This window comes from Apteryx rowi, unplaced genomic scaffold, assembly GCF_003343035.1.
Source record: "Apteryx rowi isolate R43461 unplaced genomic scaffold, aptRow1 scaffold_350, whole genome shotgun sequence".
In the NCBI taxonomy this organism is placed as follows: Eukaryota; Metazoa; Chordata; class Aves; order Apterygiformes; family Apterygidae; genus Apteryx; species Apteryx rowi.
In genome coordinates, this window is record NW_020449975.1 from 99,641 (window position 1) to 119,739 (window position 20,099).

Sequence of the window (20,099 nt, forward strand, 5' to 3'; positions counted from 1 at the left end):
GAGTGTAATGGGTGATGAGCTGAGACATAGGTGTATACTTATCGTTAGGTGAGTCCTACCTTTAGCACTGTCCTCTGCTATCCTTCCTCTTGTTAATTTGTACTTTTCTCTGAAAGTAATCTCGTAGGAATCAATAGATTCATTGTTTTTTCCCAGATGCTTATTACTATAAGGATAGCAGTATTACAAGGTGAATATAATCATTTAAGTGTATCGCAATAGGAAAGTAATTGCAAATTGTATTGCACCAGGCAGGGCTCTAATGAGAGCATAATAATCAGCCATTAGAGAGTAAATAAACAACAGCATAGAGAAAACGGGGTATAAATAGCCCCTGAGACAACCTGATGGTCTGCAAGAAGTAGGTATTCGTTCTTTGGCTTTCAAACAATTACTAGATTTAGCCTTTCTTAAATCAGACCCTGATGATAATGCCAAAATCACTTCCATTTGTTTCTTTTGACTTTCAGATAGTTTGAAATAAATACATCCAGCTCTTCTGTGGCTTCAAACAATGCTTATGCCAAGAAGTTGATTCTGATGCCAGTTGTGCATACAGTCCGAAGGCCTACAGCGAGCCAGTGAGCCAGGACACGTGGGCATTTTGTGATCAGGAAAATGACTGGCTTCTTTGGGGAAGAAACAAAGAAGAAGCCTTTATTTCTTCTGTAATTGGAACATTTGTCAAAATACCTCTTGACTGTGTGACTCTTGTAACTGCCGCAAACGTGCCTTTGGACCTGTGTAAATAAATCATTGGAAGAACTGCTTGGACAAAGCAGGCATTGAAGGAGTGTCTGTTGAGGAATCATGACCAAGCACTTGGAGATCATCAATTTGTCATTTTTGTTGGAACATGAAAGGGAAACAATATTGGGAGTGTTGAAGAGAGATGAATATCTGAAAAAAGTTGAAGATAAAAGGATAAGGTAATCCTTTTTGTTATTATTTAAAACCCTCCTACTTTTTATGGTTTAGGTGTTCTTTTGGCCCCCTGTGAAGATTTTTCTAGATGCCCTGGGGGAAGGATGAGCACTGGGTGATGGCACAATTAGTTTTAAGTCAGCCAGCTGTGTTAAAAAGAGAAAAATGCTTGCTAGTGTGTCCCTAAGTAAATGCATGATTGCGAAGTGCCCATTGCTTCAAAGAAAAGAAGAAAGATAATAGATCTGAAACTTTAATCCTAGGCATGTCATTGGCACATGGAATTACTGAAAGAAGAGTAGTTATTTTGTTTTAGTAATCATTTCATATAAGGCTAATCTGCAGCCTGTTGCTTATGCATACTTCAAATTAATGACATTTAGAACTGCAGTATTGCTTGAAAAGTTGTCATTTCGTCTTCATAAATTTGTATAACACTTAAAATGTAGTGAAAGTGGTTTAATGAAATCTGATGACTTACTCTAAAAATACGTCCAAATTCTCTGTATTGATTTTGATACTACATTTAAGATTCCACAATTCCTTTCTCATATTCTCAAATGTTCAAATAGCCTCAAGGAAATGAAATGTAAAAGCTAGGTTTGTGCATGTGTGTCTTGAATGCAAGAACATCTTTTAGAAACTAATGGTGTGTTTCAGTAAAGAAGGTAGTTTAATTGTTTCTGTGGTACAATAAAAATGAAATACTTCATTTTCTAGTTAATAGGTTCAGAGTGTCACTGAGAGCTTTATGCTGGTAACGAGCAAAAATACACAGCAAGGGTTTTTAAATTTCAGATTCTGTAGATTTTGCCCAGTTTGGCTGAAGTTACTGCATGTGAATAGAAGATTTTAATAAAGCTCTTGACCTTCTTTCTCTGAGGGGAGCTGTATGCTTTGTGTCTTCAGGGCTGTCTGTGAGAGGGGAAGATTGGAAAGTGTCACAGGGAAAGCGCGCATGTGCCTGTATGCAGGAGTCCATGCAATATGGGACAAACGAAAGATGGTGCCCTTTTGCTTTCTCTTGCAACGTTTACCGGATGAGGATGAGGATGAGGGAGGGCCGCTTCATTTACCAAGCAGCTTAGTAAATAAATAAATAAAAGTGAAGAGATTAGGTATGGCTCTCAAGACACTGGATGGGAAAAGTAGAGACCCAGGGGGTGTTGATAGAGTCCATTTGTTCTTTTCTGAGAAAGGTGAAATTGAAAGAACAATGTGTGGAGGCAGGCTGAGTCAGGTGTTTCAGATGAGGACTCAAATTCAGTTTGTTTATCTAAATATCAGTTCTGCAAAGTTTTTGTATGCTTTTCCAGTATGTTGTTGGTGCTCCCCCTGCCTCCCTCTCCCTTTTTAAAGTTTTTAAAAGAAAACTTTTGAAGTTTTCTATTGTGTTAGTTCTGAGAAACAAGTTTAGCGTGGATGTGCACAGTGCTTAGTGATGGTGTGGCTGCTAGGTGTAATGGTGCGGCTGCCAGGTGTAATGGTGCCAGGTGTAAACCAGTGTTTGCTGGTATCTGTCCATGTATTCTAAGACCAGACTGCATTGTGATTTGCTAAAAAGCATCTGAGACAAGTGCATTCAGCAGCTGCTGAGGCTTCTGCATAAAATTGAATTTGTTAAGCCACACAAAGTTAACCGCCAGTTTTGGAAGTCTTCTTCCTTTGAGATAACCAAGTCTAAATGGAGCGCCCCTATTGATGTGCAGTCCCTTTAACTGGGGGAATATAGTGGCTCATCTAAACAAGTGGGCTAAACCTGGCTTGCCTTGCTTAGTGCAAGACTGGGAAGGAAAGATGTTTCTTTACAGTGGTAAGAGCAAATTAATCATTGCACCTCCTTCATGATTCTTCTGAAGATGAAAACAGAAGACCAGAAGACAGATGGAGCACTGTTTGTTTTAGGCATTGTGCATATCTTGTAAGAGGATGAGCATTTCAATAAAAGTATTTCAGTTTTCTAAGGCAGGGGCCTTGGAAATGTGTCCCATGGCAGCAGTCATCTACCAAAGGCTTCTGTATTAAGTGCAGCAATGTATCAGAACACTAGCTTACCAAACCCCGCAGAAACCTTTCTTTTCTACTACTGTTGTCTCCCAGTCTCAAGTGGAAAGTTGCAACCCTTGTTCTTTTATGATCTCTTAAAAAACATACTTACCTGCTTTTTTTGGAATACTGGAAGAAGTCTCTCTGCCAAACCTACGGAGTTTGAGAACTCAAGGCAGCGCTGGAACATGTGATTCAGTAAAGGGACGGGTGGTAGAGGCTCATCTGTATTTTGCCACAAAGCGAAAGAGCACCTTAAGAAAAGATTGAAAAATGAAGTCAATCTGAAATATAATGGTAATTAGGAGGAAGTTCTTGGAAATGAGATGTGATGTGATGCTCGTACATCCTTCTGGCACCTATAGAGATCAGTTGGTTTTAGATTCACAGCATGCTGGAGAATTGTCATCAAGGCATTAAGTGTCTAATAATGGTGGAATGTAGTCTATAAAAGACTTCCAAGATGCTCAAACTGTAAAGAGCTGGGTGGGTAACTCTGCTTCCTGGGAGACTTCATAACTTTTCTTTCTGAATGCAGCTTGGCAAGGATATCTTTAATTATGGCTCATGAGTATACTTCAGAGAAACATGTGTTGTCTTTGGAATGCCGTTTGGTGCAATCTGTTACATATTTTATTGAAGTACTTTGCAGAAGAACAAGTCCTTTTATATTTATTTTCAATGCATTTTTCATTCTATCAAGATGCTTACTCGCACATTACACTGAAGAATTCTTCTTAGTCTGTTCCACTCTTTCTGAATCTGTCTTGACAATTATTTTCTCTGTTCCTATCAGTCTTCAAAAGCCATCATAACTTGAAAGGCTCTTTTTAGTCAACATGAAAGCACTAGTAAGCATAGCAGAATATCCTAAATAGTGGAATTATTAAGAGTTATATTCATGATCACTTCTCATGCTTGTGTTCTGAAGTGCAGGTGGCTGTTCTTGTTTTTTTTTTATTTGATGTACAACTATTTCACCTCTTCGTGTGAGGAAAAATGCAGAAGGCAGCAAGTACTCTTCCTGTTGTCTGGTTTAGCTAATACAAATAAGCAATTCTTTTAAATAAATATTAGGATTTATTTATGTTCTCAGCTTTCTTTCAGTATGCATTTAGTATAACTAGAAACCTTCCTTTAAATGGAATATAAATCCAAAGGAATTACTAGATTACTTGTGCAAATGAAAGCCTATAGTGTTCTAAGCATTGGTCTGCAATGCTTTCAACATCAGTTCAATGATCATCAAGACTGTTACTGCTAAGATTACTTGAGTCAAAGTCATTAAATTACATAGAGTTAAAATAGCTAAAAATAGTAATACTGACCATACCGAGAGTTAAACAACTGTGTAGTTGTTTTAATAGCTAAGCTGCTGGGAGAAATTTGCATTCAGAGAATGGCAGTCAAGACCAAGAACTGAAATGTGTATTTTTTTCTCCATCCTTTCACTGTTTTTAAATAATTTTGTTCCTTTAATATGCATTTTATGAAAACCTGTATCACAGTTAATGTGTACTGCAACAAGTCATGAAATCAAAACTAAATCAAAGAATGTATTTGCTAAAAGGGAGGCGTACTGTGTTCTAAATGGGTTTCATCTAGCTGTTGTTGGTTTGTTTGTGTTCCAATGATAGCATCGCTGTGTCCACCCCAGCTGTGATGTTTCACAGGGAACTTGTTTTGATGGTTATGCCATTCTGGATCTGGAGTTAGCCCTTCACCTCAGTATTGATATAGTACCACAGAGTGAAAAAACACAGATACGCTTGCTGCTAATGTACGTTGCTTTCTTACCTTACCTGTTTTTCTAGAGAGCTTTTAAAATACAAAGGTCTTTACATAGCAAAGCTTTGAATGCTGTGCTTTTAGAAAAGGAGACACTAATGGAATAATTTCTGGACTGAGAAAACAAAGATGGAACACACCAATATCTTCTAAGGACAAGGCTTTACTGTGTTATTACTTGAATCATTCTCTCAGTCTTTTTGTTGCCGAAAGTTGTATAAGGATCCCTCCAGCCCCAGTTCTGTGTTGTTAGGGAAAGTTGACACTTCTGTCTTTTCAGCTAAATAAATGGCATCACCCTCTCAATCAGAAGAGCTCCACAGAGGCAATTTAAAATATTAACTCCATTACAATATAGGAGAAACTGTTAGCACGGCTACCACCCTGTGGTAACTGTAGGCAAGTACTTCAGAAAAAGTTTTAAAGTTTGAATAACGGGAATGGAAATTGATCTATCTGGTAATTATGCATTTGGACTTGTTTTAAGTGCAAAATGATTTGTAGATTAGTGTATAGTACAATATATGGTCTGTGCTTTTGCAAGACTGCCTATAAATAATATTGTGAGGAAAGAAACCTCATGTTAAAACATATTGTTCATCCATGTGTGTATGGGAAGAAGGGAGACTGCTTGTCTGGCAGCTGTCACATTTGACAAGTAAATCCTTACGTTTAACACATTGCTACTATTTGAACCAGAAACGTTTTCAAGCAAAAGTGGTTACTATTGCTAGTACCCTGAGGGTAGATGCCTGTTTTGCTCTCAATTATTCTTTGAAAGTGGTGATCCTTCATTGGTGGAAAAAATTAATGACTTTTCTGATGGTGATTCATTCTCCTATTCTTATACTCTGGGTACAATTGATTTTATTAATGCTTAGTAAGAAACCAACAAGCAATTTGTATTTTTTTTTATCTTGGTAACAGTTTCTAGTGGGGGGGGTTATTGTGAAGAAGGTTCATCTGTGGAAGTTTGTGATTATTATAGTCTCCAATATCATTTCAGTTCACATACCTCCTTTCTTTCTCTTCCCTTGCCTCCATTCTGCCACTCATTACTCTGATTTTATTTTTCCCTTACTAATTCATTCTTTGCGTCCCCCTGTTTTCTTTCTTTGTCATCAGTATACCTCCTTACTCAAATGTTCTTAAATGGTTTTTATAATACAAATCTATAACATAAACAAAATGGGCTTATAAAATAAGCACCTAAAAAAATTTTCAGATACTCATTTTTTTAATCCTTTTGTGAATTGTCAATAAAATAAATGTTACTTTCCAGATATTTTGTCAGACAGTGGAGGAAGTCTGATTCCATTTCGAAGAGGTGCTGGGAATCAGTCTGGGGAGGGGACTTCCTTTCTCCCTCAGCCACCAGGAGGATGAGTTTCTCAGTTTCTGCACAGAAAAATTCTCCTGTAGTATCTCAATTAACAGGTGCACAGCTTCAGATGGAGAACACGGACACTCGTCTGTGCAGGAAACATGGTTTTCTCAAGAACAAGTGCAAGACAGAAAAGTTTCAGTTGAAATTGCTTTTCTTGCTTAATTCTTTAATTATAGTTTGTTGGGGACAATTTTTTTCTACTGTATTTTTTTATAACTTTTTGAACTCTGAAACATTTAGAATCACAATATAAAACTGAAAATACTTAAATTCTGCTGCTCCACATCTTTTTATAAGAAAAAAGCTTTCAAAAATAGAAAACGGAGAGAAGCAGGAGACATTTGAAAAATCAAACTCAGGAATCATGTGTGTCATTGCATTCAGTAGTAGTGTTTTTAAAAAAGGGGGAGCTGGGGTGAGGCAGAAGAGTTTCAAACTAAAAAAAAAAAAAAAGAAAGAAAAAAAGGTTTCCAAAATTCTACTCAGATGAAAAAAATCATTTTGGAATAAAAGAAAGTTAATCAGTTTCAAAGCAAAAATTGTGCATCTTTTCATAGCTACTTACCAAAATGCAAAACATTTTTGAATGAAAATTGAATTTGATGGGACAAGTCGGAGACAACAAAATTCTCTTGTAATGGCTGGCGTACAATTAAGAGATACTGGATATTCCCTACTTACCTTTCTATGCCCTGCCAAAATGGGAAATTTTAATCAAGATTGTTGAAATGCTGTGACAGAGTAAATCTTACAGAGTTAGAGGAAGTGATAGCATTTAGAAGGTGATGGAGCAGAGACACTCTTGCCTCTTGCAGCAGTATAGCTATTCTGCTTTTCTAAATTTGAGGAATGAATGTTCTCTAGTGTTCTGTATATCTATATGTTCTCTATACTACTAAGAAGAAATGGCTCCGATACAGGTTCCTATCGCTTCTTCATCTCTGCAGGATGACAAGGGTTGGGGAATATTCAGTCTCTGGAGGCTGCATTTGTGGGGGAATGCCTTTGATGCTTGAAGGCACAATGAAGTGAGGAGGGAAGAGTCAGGCTCCTCCCGGGCCTGTCTCCTGCCGCTTGCAGGCCGAGGGGAACAGGGCCAAGAGATACTGCTGCTTGCTGTTCTTTGGTTGTGGTTTTGTGGAATTGTGGTCCTGGCTGCCTGCATTCCCCCCCCCCCCCATCGTTTCAAGGCACCGACTTTTCATATTTGGTTTTAGGTGGACTTTTTAGGTGGACTTCATCTAGGATCTGAGTCAGTTATCAAATTTGCTGTAGGCTATGTCTTTTTCTCTTCTAGTTTGCTATTTCGTTATGGGCATTTTAGGCACCATCTAGAAAGGGTTGGATTGACTTATTCAGTGTTACCTGGAATATTATTTACTAGGACCAAAATTCCTCTCCAATGCACTTAAGATATTTTCTCTGACAGGATGGGGACCTTAATATAGCATTCATATTTAAAGGAATGGCTAAATATTCTGTTGTCTTTAACAGTAACAAATTTCTTTTGAATAGCTATCTTCTGTCAAACAGCTATCATAATGGATCATTCAGAAACTTCAGCTTATTAATTTGGCTTTTGATGATTTTTTTTTTCTCATTTGTATTACGAGGAAAGGATTGATAAAGATTAATCCTTGTTTAATATATGAGATTAAAAATATCTAACTGCACGGTTTATTAGATTTCTTTAAAATTAAGGAGAACTCAAATTTTAGAATGGCAAAGGAAAATTGAGTGTTTCCAATATATCTGGTTCCCATATTGGGGGGTTGATTTAGCGATAAGTCAGTCCAGCTACACGCTGCACTTGCTATCCCTTTTCAGTATTGTGTAACTAGTGCAGCTAGGCTGTGGTTGTTTAGAGGTTGTTACGATGATGGATTATTTTCAGATGACTCACCTACCTCCTCCTACGTTCCTGACCCTTCGGACAGTTAATTCTTTATTTTCTAAGACCTGAATATATTTGTTACAGTTTATCAGTAGTTTGATTCAATAAATGGTGTAAAAAATCCCAAAGGAAAGTTCATATCCAGCATGTCTGTCCATATATAGTTTGCTTGCTTGCTTTTTAAATTTTTGTATTTATTTATTTATTTATTTGGTTAAGTCAGTGGAGAAGCTGTGGGTTGGTTTATGTTACCTTGGTTTCCTCTAAGGCAGCACTGTATTAAGAAAACAGAAAACAAACACTTCATAATTCATAGTTTTGGCAGATCAACTATCATCTGATAAGAAGTCAAAAATTTGTGTCAGATAAAGAATGGAAAATACTGTAAAACAGACTGATAATTAGCAAAAAACCTGACATCAGAGTGTCTGTGGAGTTTCTGAAATGCAGTGGGTCATTGTTGAATTTTTTTTAAGTATAAATGAGCCCCTGGAAATAAATCTGGAAAGAAAAATGAGCCTTTGCCAAGTGTTTAGCATTCTAAACCTTTTGAGATTGGAAGATCAACAATATTCATTCTCTCAGTTACCCTGACACCTCGGCAAGGTCCAGGTTGTAGTTTTGCCTGCAGAAATTCAAGTTCCAGAAGAAACTGAATTGTATGTGCCCCTTTAGTTTTATTGTATGTGATTGACCAGATCTTTGCAATACTGAATAAAAAGTGTCTCTCAAAAGACATCTGTGCAAACCTTGGCCGGCAGTTCTAATATCTAAAATCTCCTAGTTTGCACAGGAGACCAAGAAGACGATGAGGGAGGAAGCAGATGACCAGCAATCAAGTGAAGAAGTGGTGGACCAGGCTGACAAGCAAAGTGGGTGGGGTGATGTGAACAGGAAGTACATTGTAATCAAGAAACTGAGCTGAGGGGGATCCACTTCAAGCATATCCACATAAATGAGGAGGTCCCTACTGGACAGAACTATGGGGAAAGCTCTCACACCCTTTCTGGGAAGTCAGCACACTTGGGTGCCTCTCTGAAGTGCTTGTACACTGATGCATGCAGCACGGGGAACAAACAGGAGGAATTAGAGGTCTGCATGCAGTTGCAGGGCTGTGATCTCATTGGGATCACAGACGTGCTGGCATAGCTCACACGGCTGGAGTGCTGCAATGGATGGGTACAGGCTCTTTAGGTAGGACAGGCCAGGACAGTGAAGAGAGGCAGTTGCCTGTATGTGAGCGCGCAGTGGGAATGTGCAGAGCTCTGCCTTGGGACAGATGCCGAACAAGCTCAGAGATGCATTAGTGGGCAGACCAATGTGGGCAATGTTATGGTAGGTGTCTCCTACTGACCACCTGATCAGGAAGAAGTAGATGAGACCTTCTTCAGATAAGTGGAAGAAGCCCCCCGTTTGCAGAACCTGCTCTTCAGGGGGGCTTTACCTACCCCAATATGTGCTGGAGGGACAATACAGCAGGGCACAAGCAATCCAGGGGGGTTCTGGAGTGCATTGACAACAACTTCCTGACACAGATAATGGAGGACCTGACAAGGGGAGGTGTTTTACTGGATGTGGTACTTGCAAACAAGAAAGAACTGATCAGGGATGTGAAGTTAGGGGGCAGCATAGACTGCAGTGACCATGAGATGGCCTAGTTCAGGATCCTGAGAGGAGGGGAAAAAAGCAAAAGCGGGATCATAATCCTGGACTTCAGGAGAGCAGAGTTTGGCCTGCTCAGGGATCTGCTTGGAAGAATCCCATGGGAGACTGTTCTGGAGAGAAGTGGAGTCCCACTGGTTGATATTCAAGGATCATCTCTTACAAGCTCAAGAATGGTCCATGCTGCCAAGCAGGAAATCAAGCAAAGGTGGCAGGAGGCCTGCATGGATGAACAGGGAGCTCCTGACTAAACTCAGACATAAAAAGGAGGCATACAGGAGGTGGAAGAAGGGACAAGTGACCTGTGAGTAATATAAAGACAATGTCCAACCATGCAGGGATCGGGTTAGGAAAGCCAAAGTCCATCTGGAGTTGAATCTGGTGAAGGATGTGATGGGCAACAAGAAAGGCTTCTACAGGTACATCAGCAGCAAAAGAAAGGCTAGGGAAGATGTCAGCCCACTGCTGAATGGGAATGGGTGACCTGGTGACAAAGGGCATGGAGAAGGCCAAGGTACTCAATGCCTTCTTCACCTCAGTTTTTGCTGAAGGCAGGTCTTACCAGTAATCTCAGGGCCCTGAGATCAGTGGGAAAGCCTGCAGCAAGGTAGACTTACCACCCTTGGTGGAGGAGGATTGGATTAGGGAATGTTTAAACAAACTGGATGTATGCAAGTCCATGGCTCCTGGTGGAATGCACCCACAGGTGCTGAGGGAACTGGCCAATGTCATTGCAGTGCCACTCTCTATAATCATTGAAAGGTTGTAGCGATGGGGAAAGGTTCCAGAGGACTGGAGGAAAGCAGATGTCACCCCTGTCTTCAAGAAGGGCAAGAAGGAGGATCTGGGGAGCTACAGGCTGGTCAGCCTCACTTCACTCCATGGGAAGGTTATAGACCGAATAGTTCTGAAGATCATTTCCAAACATATGAAGGAGAAGAAGGTGATTGGGAGTACTCAGTGTGGATTTATGAAGAGGAAGTCATTCTTAACCAACCTGATAGCCTTCTATGATGAGATGACTGGCTTGGTGGATGAGGGGAGAGCAGTGCATGTTGTTTACCTTGACTCTAGTAAGGTTTTTGACATTGTCTCCCATAACATCCTCAGAGACAGACTGATGAATTGCAGGTTGGATAAGTGGTCAGTGAGGTGGATTGAGAACTGGCTGAATGGCAGAGCTCAGAGGGTTGTGGTCAGTGGCGCAGAGTCCAGCTGGAGGCCAAGCACCAGCGGTGTCTCCCAGGGGTCAGTACTGGGTCCAGTCTTGTTCAACTTCTTCATCAATGACCTGGATGAAGGGACAGAGTGCACCCTCAGCAAGTTTGCTGATGATACAAAACTGGGAGGAGTGGCCAATACACCAGAGGGCTGTGCTGCCATTCAGAGGGACCTGGACAGGCTGGAGAGCTGGGTGGAGAGGAACCTCATGAAGCTCAACAAAGGCAAGTGCAGAGTCGTGGGAGGGGAGGAATAACTCCATGCACCAGTACAGGCTGGGGGTGGACCTGCTGGAAAGCAGCTCTGCAGAGAAGGACCTGGGAGTGCTGGTGGACACCAAGTTAAGCATGAGGCAGCAATGTGCCCTTGTGGCCAAGAAGGCCAATGGTATCCTGGGGTGCATTAGGAAGAGTGTTGCCAGCAGGTGGAGGGAGGTGATCCTCCCCCTCTACTCAGCCCTGCTGAGGCCACATCTGGAGTACTGCGTCCAGTTCTGGGCTCCCCAGTACAAGAGACACGTGGAGCTCCTGGAGAGAGTCCAGCAGAGGGCTACTAAGGTGATGAAGGGACTGGAGCATCTCTCCTATGAGGAAAGGCTGAGAGAGCTGGGCCTCTTCAGCCTGGAGAAGAGAAGACTGAGAGGGGATCCTATCCTATCAATGTGTAACAATAGGTATCTGAAGGGAGGGTGTAGAGAGGATGGGGCCAGACTCTTCTCAGTGGTGCCCAGCAATAGGACGAGAGGCAACGGGCACAAACTGAACCACAGGAAGTTCCGTCTGAACATGAGGAAAAACTTCTTTCCTGTGAGGGTGACAGAGCACTGGAACAGATTGCCCAGAGAGGCTGTGAACTCTCCCTCCTTGGAGATATTCAAAAGCTGTCTGGACACAATCCTGGGCAATGTGCTCCAGGTGACCCTACTTGAGCAGGGGGGTTGGACTAGATGATATCCAGAGGTTCCTTTTGATCTCAGCTATTCTGTGATGCTGTGAAGAGTTGCATCTTCCTAGTTCAAAGCATGATGTGGAAGGCCTGGATATTGAAACAGGCAATCACAAGGGACCTGGAAGGAGTTATGGCCAAAACTCACTGTTTACTATTTCAGGTTATTAAAGATAGCTTGTGTGAATCAAATGGGATGGAGAAAAAAGTATTCATACTTCTAGGTTTGTAAGGTACAGGAATCAGTCAAACCGTGAAGGAAAGTGTCATGCACTGGCTTTATTCAATTCTGAATTCAGCAGATGCCCAGATACCTTATAGTGTGTAGTCTCTGAAACAGAACTATCGGTTGATAATGTAGGTTTCTCACTTTTAAAACAAGAAGCTTGCTTATGAGGATTGACTTATCTAAAGCTGTTCAGAAGTTTGGCCATTTGTTTTTAGATAATGTGTGAATGAAGGCATTTCATCTGGAAAGGAGAACAAATCTGTCATATTACTGAAGAAACAGTTTGCACTAGGTCTTGATATACTTCACGTAAGTCTTGCTGTGATATTTGCTAGAGTTGGATTTACATGCAGTTTTCAAAGCAATGCAGATACAAATTGAAAAGACTATACTAGCTGAGAAAGCAGATTTCCACCGGCATTCTCTTTAGGTTTACATCTGTAGGACTTGTCTTCTGTTTCTGTTTTCTCCATGAATAAACTCTGTTTAAAGGCAGTAGATTTGCTGATGCATTTGTGGTGATAAAATGTAAGTGACCATGTTTTGAAGAAAAGCGTATAGCAAACAGAAAGCACTATAATGGCAGTGTGCTATTAAATAGGTACTGCTTATGCATGCAAGTCTTGATAATGATGTATTTTGGAACCCCGTGAAATTGTGCAAAACTTCATCTGTGTGGCTTTTATACTTGCAAGTAAAATCAAGGCTATATGAGATATTCTTTAACTCTTGCCATACCTTGCTCTAATTCATGTATGTCATTTTGAGAATACTGTAAATTTGGAATTTCTCTGCAGTTACTGATGTTTTCTGTATCTGATAATGTCACTGTTGCAGACTTCTGCCTTTCGTAACGTTGGAAAGATGTAGCATGGACAGGGAAGGAGCTCCTGCTTCAAGCACTTTGGCAAGTTTTAGCTGTTCTTTTATTCTGTGTATTTTAAAATATGACTTCACTGATATGACTTCACTGAGTAGGGCTTTGTTGAATGCTTGTTTTAGCAATGAAACATGTAAGGGTGGGTATGTCTAGTTGTAGAAAAACTTTCAAAGACCTTAGTAACATTTGGGTCAGTACACTGTACGTACACTATATTGTTCTTGTGGATGCTGTTCATCCCCCTAACACTGCTACTTATCATAAGAATTTTCCCTATTAATAATTTTGATACGTTCTTATTTATAATTGGCTGTTTCACCAAAAAGATGAAAAGATATGGCTTGATGTCTAGGAATAATATTTATCTGAGAAATTAAGCGAATCCAGATGCATTTATCTGGCTGCCCTTCTCTGCTTTTTTGTGCCACTGAAATATTTTTCCTCTTCTTGCCTGTGTTTTCAGGAATCTAGAAGGACCTGTAGCTTTTAGCTGCTTATCTTAAATTCTGCTGCTTGCACTTCCTCCCTTAATATAGGTTGTTCTGAGTGGATAACAAATGCACCATCTTTACAGGAACCTGATCCAGCTAGCTGAAGACAATTTCTGTGCTCCAGCTGAAATAAGAAATAGAATGATTCAGTGTTACCAGCTGTTATCATACTGTCAGAAGCCCACAGACTTTGATGTTTTTTTCTTAGCCCACAGATTCTGAGGTCTCTCAGGTTTCATTTTGAATGAGGGGGGAGGGGAAGGCAAAAGCCTGTCCCTTGTGGTTGCAAAGAGGATCTTGAAGATATTGAAGGAACTGAATATAAAGATTGTTTATTTTGAGTATCATGTGTTGAACCAATCATATGGTTCTGCGGGGGAGAATTTTGAAGGGATACAAAAATTCCAAGATTTTTCAAATGCTTGGAAAGGTTGCCATTACTCGCTGAAGGGGTGAGGCTGCCCTAGTTTCATGTCCCCAGGTCCAACCAGTAGCAAGGCTGAACATATATTCCCAGTAAGCACCCACACAAACACACATGTGTACAACATATGTACATGGCCAGCCACACAGATCAACATGATGCACACAGAACAGAGTGTCCCTCACCCAGGAAAATAGTTAGAAAGGAATTTAATAAGAAGCTAGGACACACTGCACTGATCAGGCACAGGGCATGGCCAGACAAGCCTACTGACCAGTCATGTTTACACACAACTAGCCCCTTTTTATTGCCTTATCCCTGTAGTTTCCCATGTTCATTCCTCCCCAAATCACTTAGATCCTTCCCTTTCTCTGCCTTTGATTCCTCCCCTAAAGGTCCTGTGATAAGTTTTGCACAATCCTGAAATATTCTTCCTCTGCATCCCACAGTGCGTCTCATACCCCTAGGAAGTAACCCTCTTCAGGCTCAAAAGGGAGAGGCACTCCCATTGACTTGTCTTGCTGGGTTTCATAGCAGTCTCTCCTGTGACAGCTGTGAAGGAGCCTGGACAGGGTGTCTGTTCCTCTGAGTAGGTGATTTGGGTTCTCTCTCCTGCTGTTGTGCCTCTGCACTCCTCTGTGTTTGTGGAGGTGAGTCCTGGATGGGTTGGTGATGGGTCTGGAAGTAGCTGAGGCAGTTATAATTTGGGTTCCTCCATCTCCGTTGTCTCTCTGTGCTTCTTTGTGCTTGTGGAGATGAGCTTTTATCACATGACCTAGCATGAGTAAACTGTTCTGGCTGATTAAGGACACTCAGAGCAACCAACCAGTCAGGAAGGGGGAAGGGAGTCGGAGAGAATTTTGCGTGGGGAAGCCGAGTAAGGCTGAATCTGCCTTACAATATTTGCTTGTTTTACTTAGAAGTAACCTGTAGTTGTCACCTCTGCATCTGTAAGTTAGACCACATGTTTAAGCTGATGTGTTTGAGAAGAGGGTAGCAAAAGTGGAGTAGCCAAGATGCAAAAGAGGCCATTGGAAGCAAGAGAAAGTCCTGGGACTCCAGTGGGCTGGTGTGTTCCTTTCTGCTGTCAGCTCAGCATGGGGAAGTGGGTCAGAACTTGGTGGGGGTGGCTGAAGGGACCACACTACGGCTATGGTCCAGGTTGTAGGTGCAAACTAGGTCTGCCCTTCCTCTTCTCAGGTTCATGTTTTTCAGACTCAGAAGTCTCCTGCTGACAGCAGTGTTCCCCATGGCAGAGCTGCCAACACAACTCTGAGCACTGCTGGGAGAGTTCATCCAAAAGGCCCAGTGCAAGCGGATCTTTTCAGCAAGCTCTAGGGAGACAAAAAGTAGATGAGAGGGGCAGGAGCACCAAGCTTTGGCCAGATTAAGAATTCCCAAAGAAGAAGGGCACTTAGCTCTAACAGGGAGGGCTTCAGAAGTGAGCCTGGAAGGTGCTGTATACCTTTCAACATGCGAAAGCACGGTCTAATCTTAAATTGCCCTGAGATCAGTGAGTCCTAAAAGTGACTGTACTAAACTAAAAGGGCCACGTAGTCCAGTACTTTGTCTCTGAAAAATTCACACTGCTGAAATGGGAGTATATCAGCAAGCATTTTGTCAATGTTTGATGATATTTAGTGAAATGTAAGTGGTTGTAACCTCAGTGATAATTGGATGTCTTCACAAATACTAAAAGGTACTCCATGGCAGTTGTGATTCAAATAGATGGATGTGAGATCTCTGCTCAGATAGTGTGATTGAGAACCTTCCAGTAGCAGTATTATTATTTTGCCTTAATTCTGAATCTGGAACATTGACTTTTGCCGTTTAGTGAAGACAGGCTTGTTTGGAAGCTATATCCAAGCAAAAGGAGGGGAAAACTGGTCATCATTTGCCTTCACTGTGCATAATGGCAATACTGCAGTGCAGTTAGCAGTTGCTGTTGTGCAGGTTAGCTGTCTACATTTGGAACTATCTGCTTGCCAGAAGAAGGAAACAGAGATGGACTTGCAACTAATCATAGCTTTGCAGGAAGTAGATAGACATAAGATGCAATCAACAAGCCATGAGAACAGTTAGCAAAGTACCAAGACTGCTCATAAAACCTGGATGGACTTTTGAAGGTTATGGCATGGGAGAAAAGCTCTTGGGCTTGAATATGGAAAAGAAGAATCAGAAGCAGAACCCTGCAGAAAGAAGAAATCATGCTTGGCTAGAGGCCAGCAGAGGATTTGTAGTTGCTACCTGAAGGAATTGGACATCCCTTTTTCAAAAGCTATCAGAGTTTGAGCATCCACAGACCAGATGGCTGCAGAACAGCTGTTGTTCATGGGATCCCAGTGGGAAGCAAAATGATAGCCAACCCTGTAACATGGCCATGTATCCACAAATAACCTAATTCTTTCAGAGCTTAGTCCCTGATGAATCCTTACCAACCTGAGCAATGTTCCAGGCCCCCTTCACTGGGGTTGCAATCCATAGTCTTTTTTGGTTTTTCCTCTGAAAGTGTTTTCTTCCAGCAACATTTTTACTGATTTTTTTAAGTGAAGCCAGTATCCAGGTTTTTTAAATCCCCCCTGAAAGCATGTATGCACAGAGACTGTGAGTTCAGTTAGCTGCTGTGCTTTGTGATAGACTTTGGATGCTCATGGCTAATAGGGAGTGTGTGAAAGAGGCACTGGGAATGGGTTGGAGGACAGCAACACCCAGGCCTGTTAAACTGGAAGAACCTAGCAGCTGTTGAGTTGGAGCCGTGGTAAGAAAGTATTCTGGGGTACATTGGAGTGCAGGAAGGGGTTGAAAGAGTGGAGGAGCTTGAGGTAGGAGGATTTTTGTTTTTATTTTTTTTGGAAAGTCGGGAGAGAGCCTGGAGAGAGCAGGGGGGGGACTGTAGGTTTATTGGAAAGGTTCCCTGGGATGAGAGGGAGTTGAGTGGACAGGACTTCAGTTGAGAATTGTTGAGAGGACATAGGAGTTTTGGCAACATACAGGGCTGCATTAGCAGTTGAAGATAGTGATTATGCCCTCTATTCAGCACTTGTGAGACCACTTCTGGAGTACAGTTTCCAGTTTGGGGCTCCCCAGTACAAGAGAGACATTGACACACTGCAGCATGTTCGGAGGAGGGCCACCAAGATGATTAGAGAGCTGGAACACATGGACACAGGAGGAGAGGCTGATGGAACTACATTTGTTCTGCCTTCAGAAGAGAAGGTGAAGGGGAGACCTGACTGCTGTCTTCAACTGCTGCTGTTTTCAGCTGTTTAGTGGGAGAAGATGGAGCCAGACTCCTCTTGGAGGTGCACAGTGTAAAGACAACCAATGGGGATAAGCTGGAATGTGGGAGATTCTGGATGGATACCAGGAAGGTTTTTGTTTGTTTGTTTTTGTTTTTATTTAAACCATAAAGGTGGTCAAATTCTGGAACAGGTGCCTAGAAACACTGTGGACTGTGTATATTTGGAGATGCTCAAAATTCAACTGGACAAGGCCCTGAGCAACCTGACCTGGTTGGCTCTGCTTTGAGTAGGGGGTTTGGATTGGGTGACCTCCAAATTTCCCTTCCAGCCTACATGGTTCTGGGGGCCAGGTTGGGAGGGGTTAGAGCTAGAGGCTCTGGTGTAGGAGGAAAAGATCTAGAGTGGAGGTGAGGAATAGGAGTGCAAGGAGCTGTTGGTAAGAGTTTTGGGTTGTGATGAGGCCGTGCTTGAATCCCTGGGTTTGGGAAGATGGACACTGAAAATCGCCTCTCTTGTCTCCTTCCTGATTCTTTCTTTTCACTGTGCTTTTTTTGCTGTTGGAAATGTAGTTAGTTACATCTCATGTATTGTTATTCTCTTTAAGGACCTGAGTCATGCACCACTGAAATTGGAGCCATCAAAATTAGGTCTTACATGCAAGTATTTTTGTCCTTCAGGGTCAGTGGCAGAAGTAGTAATAAACTTAAGTCTTAAGTTTTTTATTTAGTGGTCTTCTGCTGTGGTGCCACATCTGTTTAGTTGTTTTTTTGTTTGTTTGTTTGTTTGTTTGTTTGTTTTGTGGTGATTCTTTGAATAGCCAGTGTAGAGCTGCATATACATACCTAGCTAATTCTACACCAGCATGGTGCTAAACACACACTAATTACAAGAAAGATTTTATTGTTTTCCTTCTGTGGAAGCACAAGATAGTTTTGAGCTGCAGTCAACCTGGGCTCAGCATCACTTGAATTGTTGATGAGGTACAGGCAAAGATGGTTTACCAGTGGTCCAGAACCATTCAGCTGCAGTAACTGATACTGATCTACCAAAAGACTGCGTATTTTCCTCTTCACTGCATGTCTGAGAGGTGGAGTATAGACTTATTCTTCTTTATCATATGTGTCTGAAAATACAGTGAATATGTAAAATATTTGTATTGTACCTAGTTGTGTCTTTTAGTGTTTAGCACTAAATCTTAATCTGTTAAAAACTTATGCAGATTATGAGAAGATGAATGCATTGCCTGATCTTCAAAACGTTTTACCTTAACAGCATTCAAAACCCAGTTATATCTCCAAATTAAATATTTTATTTTCTTCTAGGAAATTGAAAAATGAGCTGCTGGAAGTGAGACGGAAAGGTGGAAACCGTCACTGTCAACAGGACAGCAGCAGGGTCTGTGTTCGCTGCCAGAAAAATCTGGGCCTAATCTTTGACAGGGGAGACCTGTGCCAAACCTGCAAACTCAGAGTTTGCAACAAGTGTCGTGTTGTGGGAACTGACGGACAGTGGAAATGCTCAGTGTGTGCCAAGATTGCGTAAGTTGTGAAGCTTTTATAAATACTTTTAGAGATTACCTTGTTATAAGTAACTTGTGCTGGTGTTACTGTTTCATATCCCCTTAGCACAAAAGCATACACATAGCAGACACACAAGGGAAGAGGCTTATCTGATGTTTTTATTTGCTGCACTACTTTGTAATATCTTTTTTCCAGTTCAAACTAGATTTCTTTCTTTCTAAAGAAAGCTGCAAGCATTGCAGATACTAAGCTGCTGGTATGGAAGGCCTGAAAATAATGGAAAATCAGTCATAGAACAGTGACAGTCTATTCACATTATTTAGACGCAAATGTGAGGATCAAATAATAACAAAATTAAAACCAGTGAGGACAATATGTTTTGACTAATGTGGTAGGGGGATTTGTAAGGAAACGGATGTAAAAATGGGGAGTAAAAGCACTCCAAGCCATGGTTCTATCTTTGCTCTTTTTCTGTGTTTATAGTAACTTAACTTTTCCCCATGAAAGGAGAAGGCTGCCTTTATAACATTTGCCTCTGAGATGTTTAGCATTAGATAGAGTTCTAAAGTAAATTGTTACATGGTGGGAGGGAAAATAAAGGGGATAGATTAATCTTCACATTTTTTGATGTTGGAATATTGAGCATGGGCAATGGAGGAGGTAGATAGCAGATCACAGTGCTGAAAGGCAGAGAATGGGTATTTTAACACAGAATGTCAGGTGAATAAAGAAGAGAAATTTTAACATATGTTCCAGATTATTTGTTTCATGTATAGCAAAATCTTGGAGGAATAATTCACATGATTGGAATATTAATGTAGGAGTTTGTAGCTTGACTCAGTAAAATAATCATGAAGGAAAGGAAATAGTCTAATAAATCGAGTTTACATGTCTTAATGTAGGAACTGAGTGGTATAAGGACAAAACTTGATAAAATAATCTTGTTAAAAGGAAAAAGAATAAGGATAATTTCATGGTGGGAGTTTTTTACAGGCTACCAAACTTATGAGATCAGGAAGATAAGGCTTTTCTTAAATAGTATCAGAGATTGAACCCAAATTGGTAGTAATGTCAGACTTTGGCTACCTAGACAGTTAGTGAAAAATTAATATAGCAGGACACAATTTGGGGTTTATATCTTCTAACTTTAGCTTTATAAGTTTAATATCTGTTTTTAGCTAGATGCCTTAGCCTTCTCTACAGTCAGTGGGGAGTGCATCTGGAGGACAGTTTGTCTCACCTCTTCTAAGATGAAACGTGTTGGAGTAGTTGGTTATGTGAAGTGTTTTCAAAGTGGTATGGGCCTGGCTGAGCTCTTGCAGTTTTGTTCAGCCAGTTCTTGAAGTGATCTCAGTTCTGTGTTTCAGAAATGACAGATTCAGGTGAGATGACAGAGACAAACACAGTACTGCTCTTTAGAAATGAAGAAAGGGAGAACCAGGGCTT

General features: G+C 41.1%; 1 protein-coding gene across 1 annotated transcript in view; it reads left to right on the plus strand.

The window, feature by feature from the left end:
• Nucleotides 1–810: 810 nt before the first annotated feature.
• The window catches only part of SYTL5 (synaptotagmin like 5), a 62,555-nt gene continuing 43,266 nt past the window's right edge, over nt 811–20,099 (plus strand). The window contains exons 1-2 of the mRNA XM_026072792.1: nt 811–929; nt 18,456–18,671. Coding sequence (XP_025928577.1) covers nt 811–929; nt 18,456–18,671 — 335 coding nt within the window. The remainder of the gene's footprint in view (nt 930–18,455; nt 18,672–20,099) is intronic.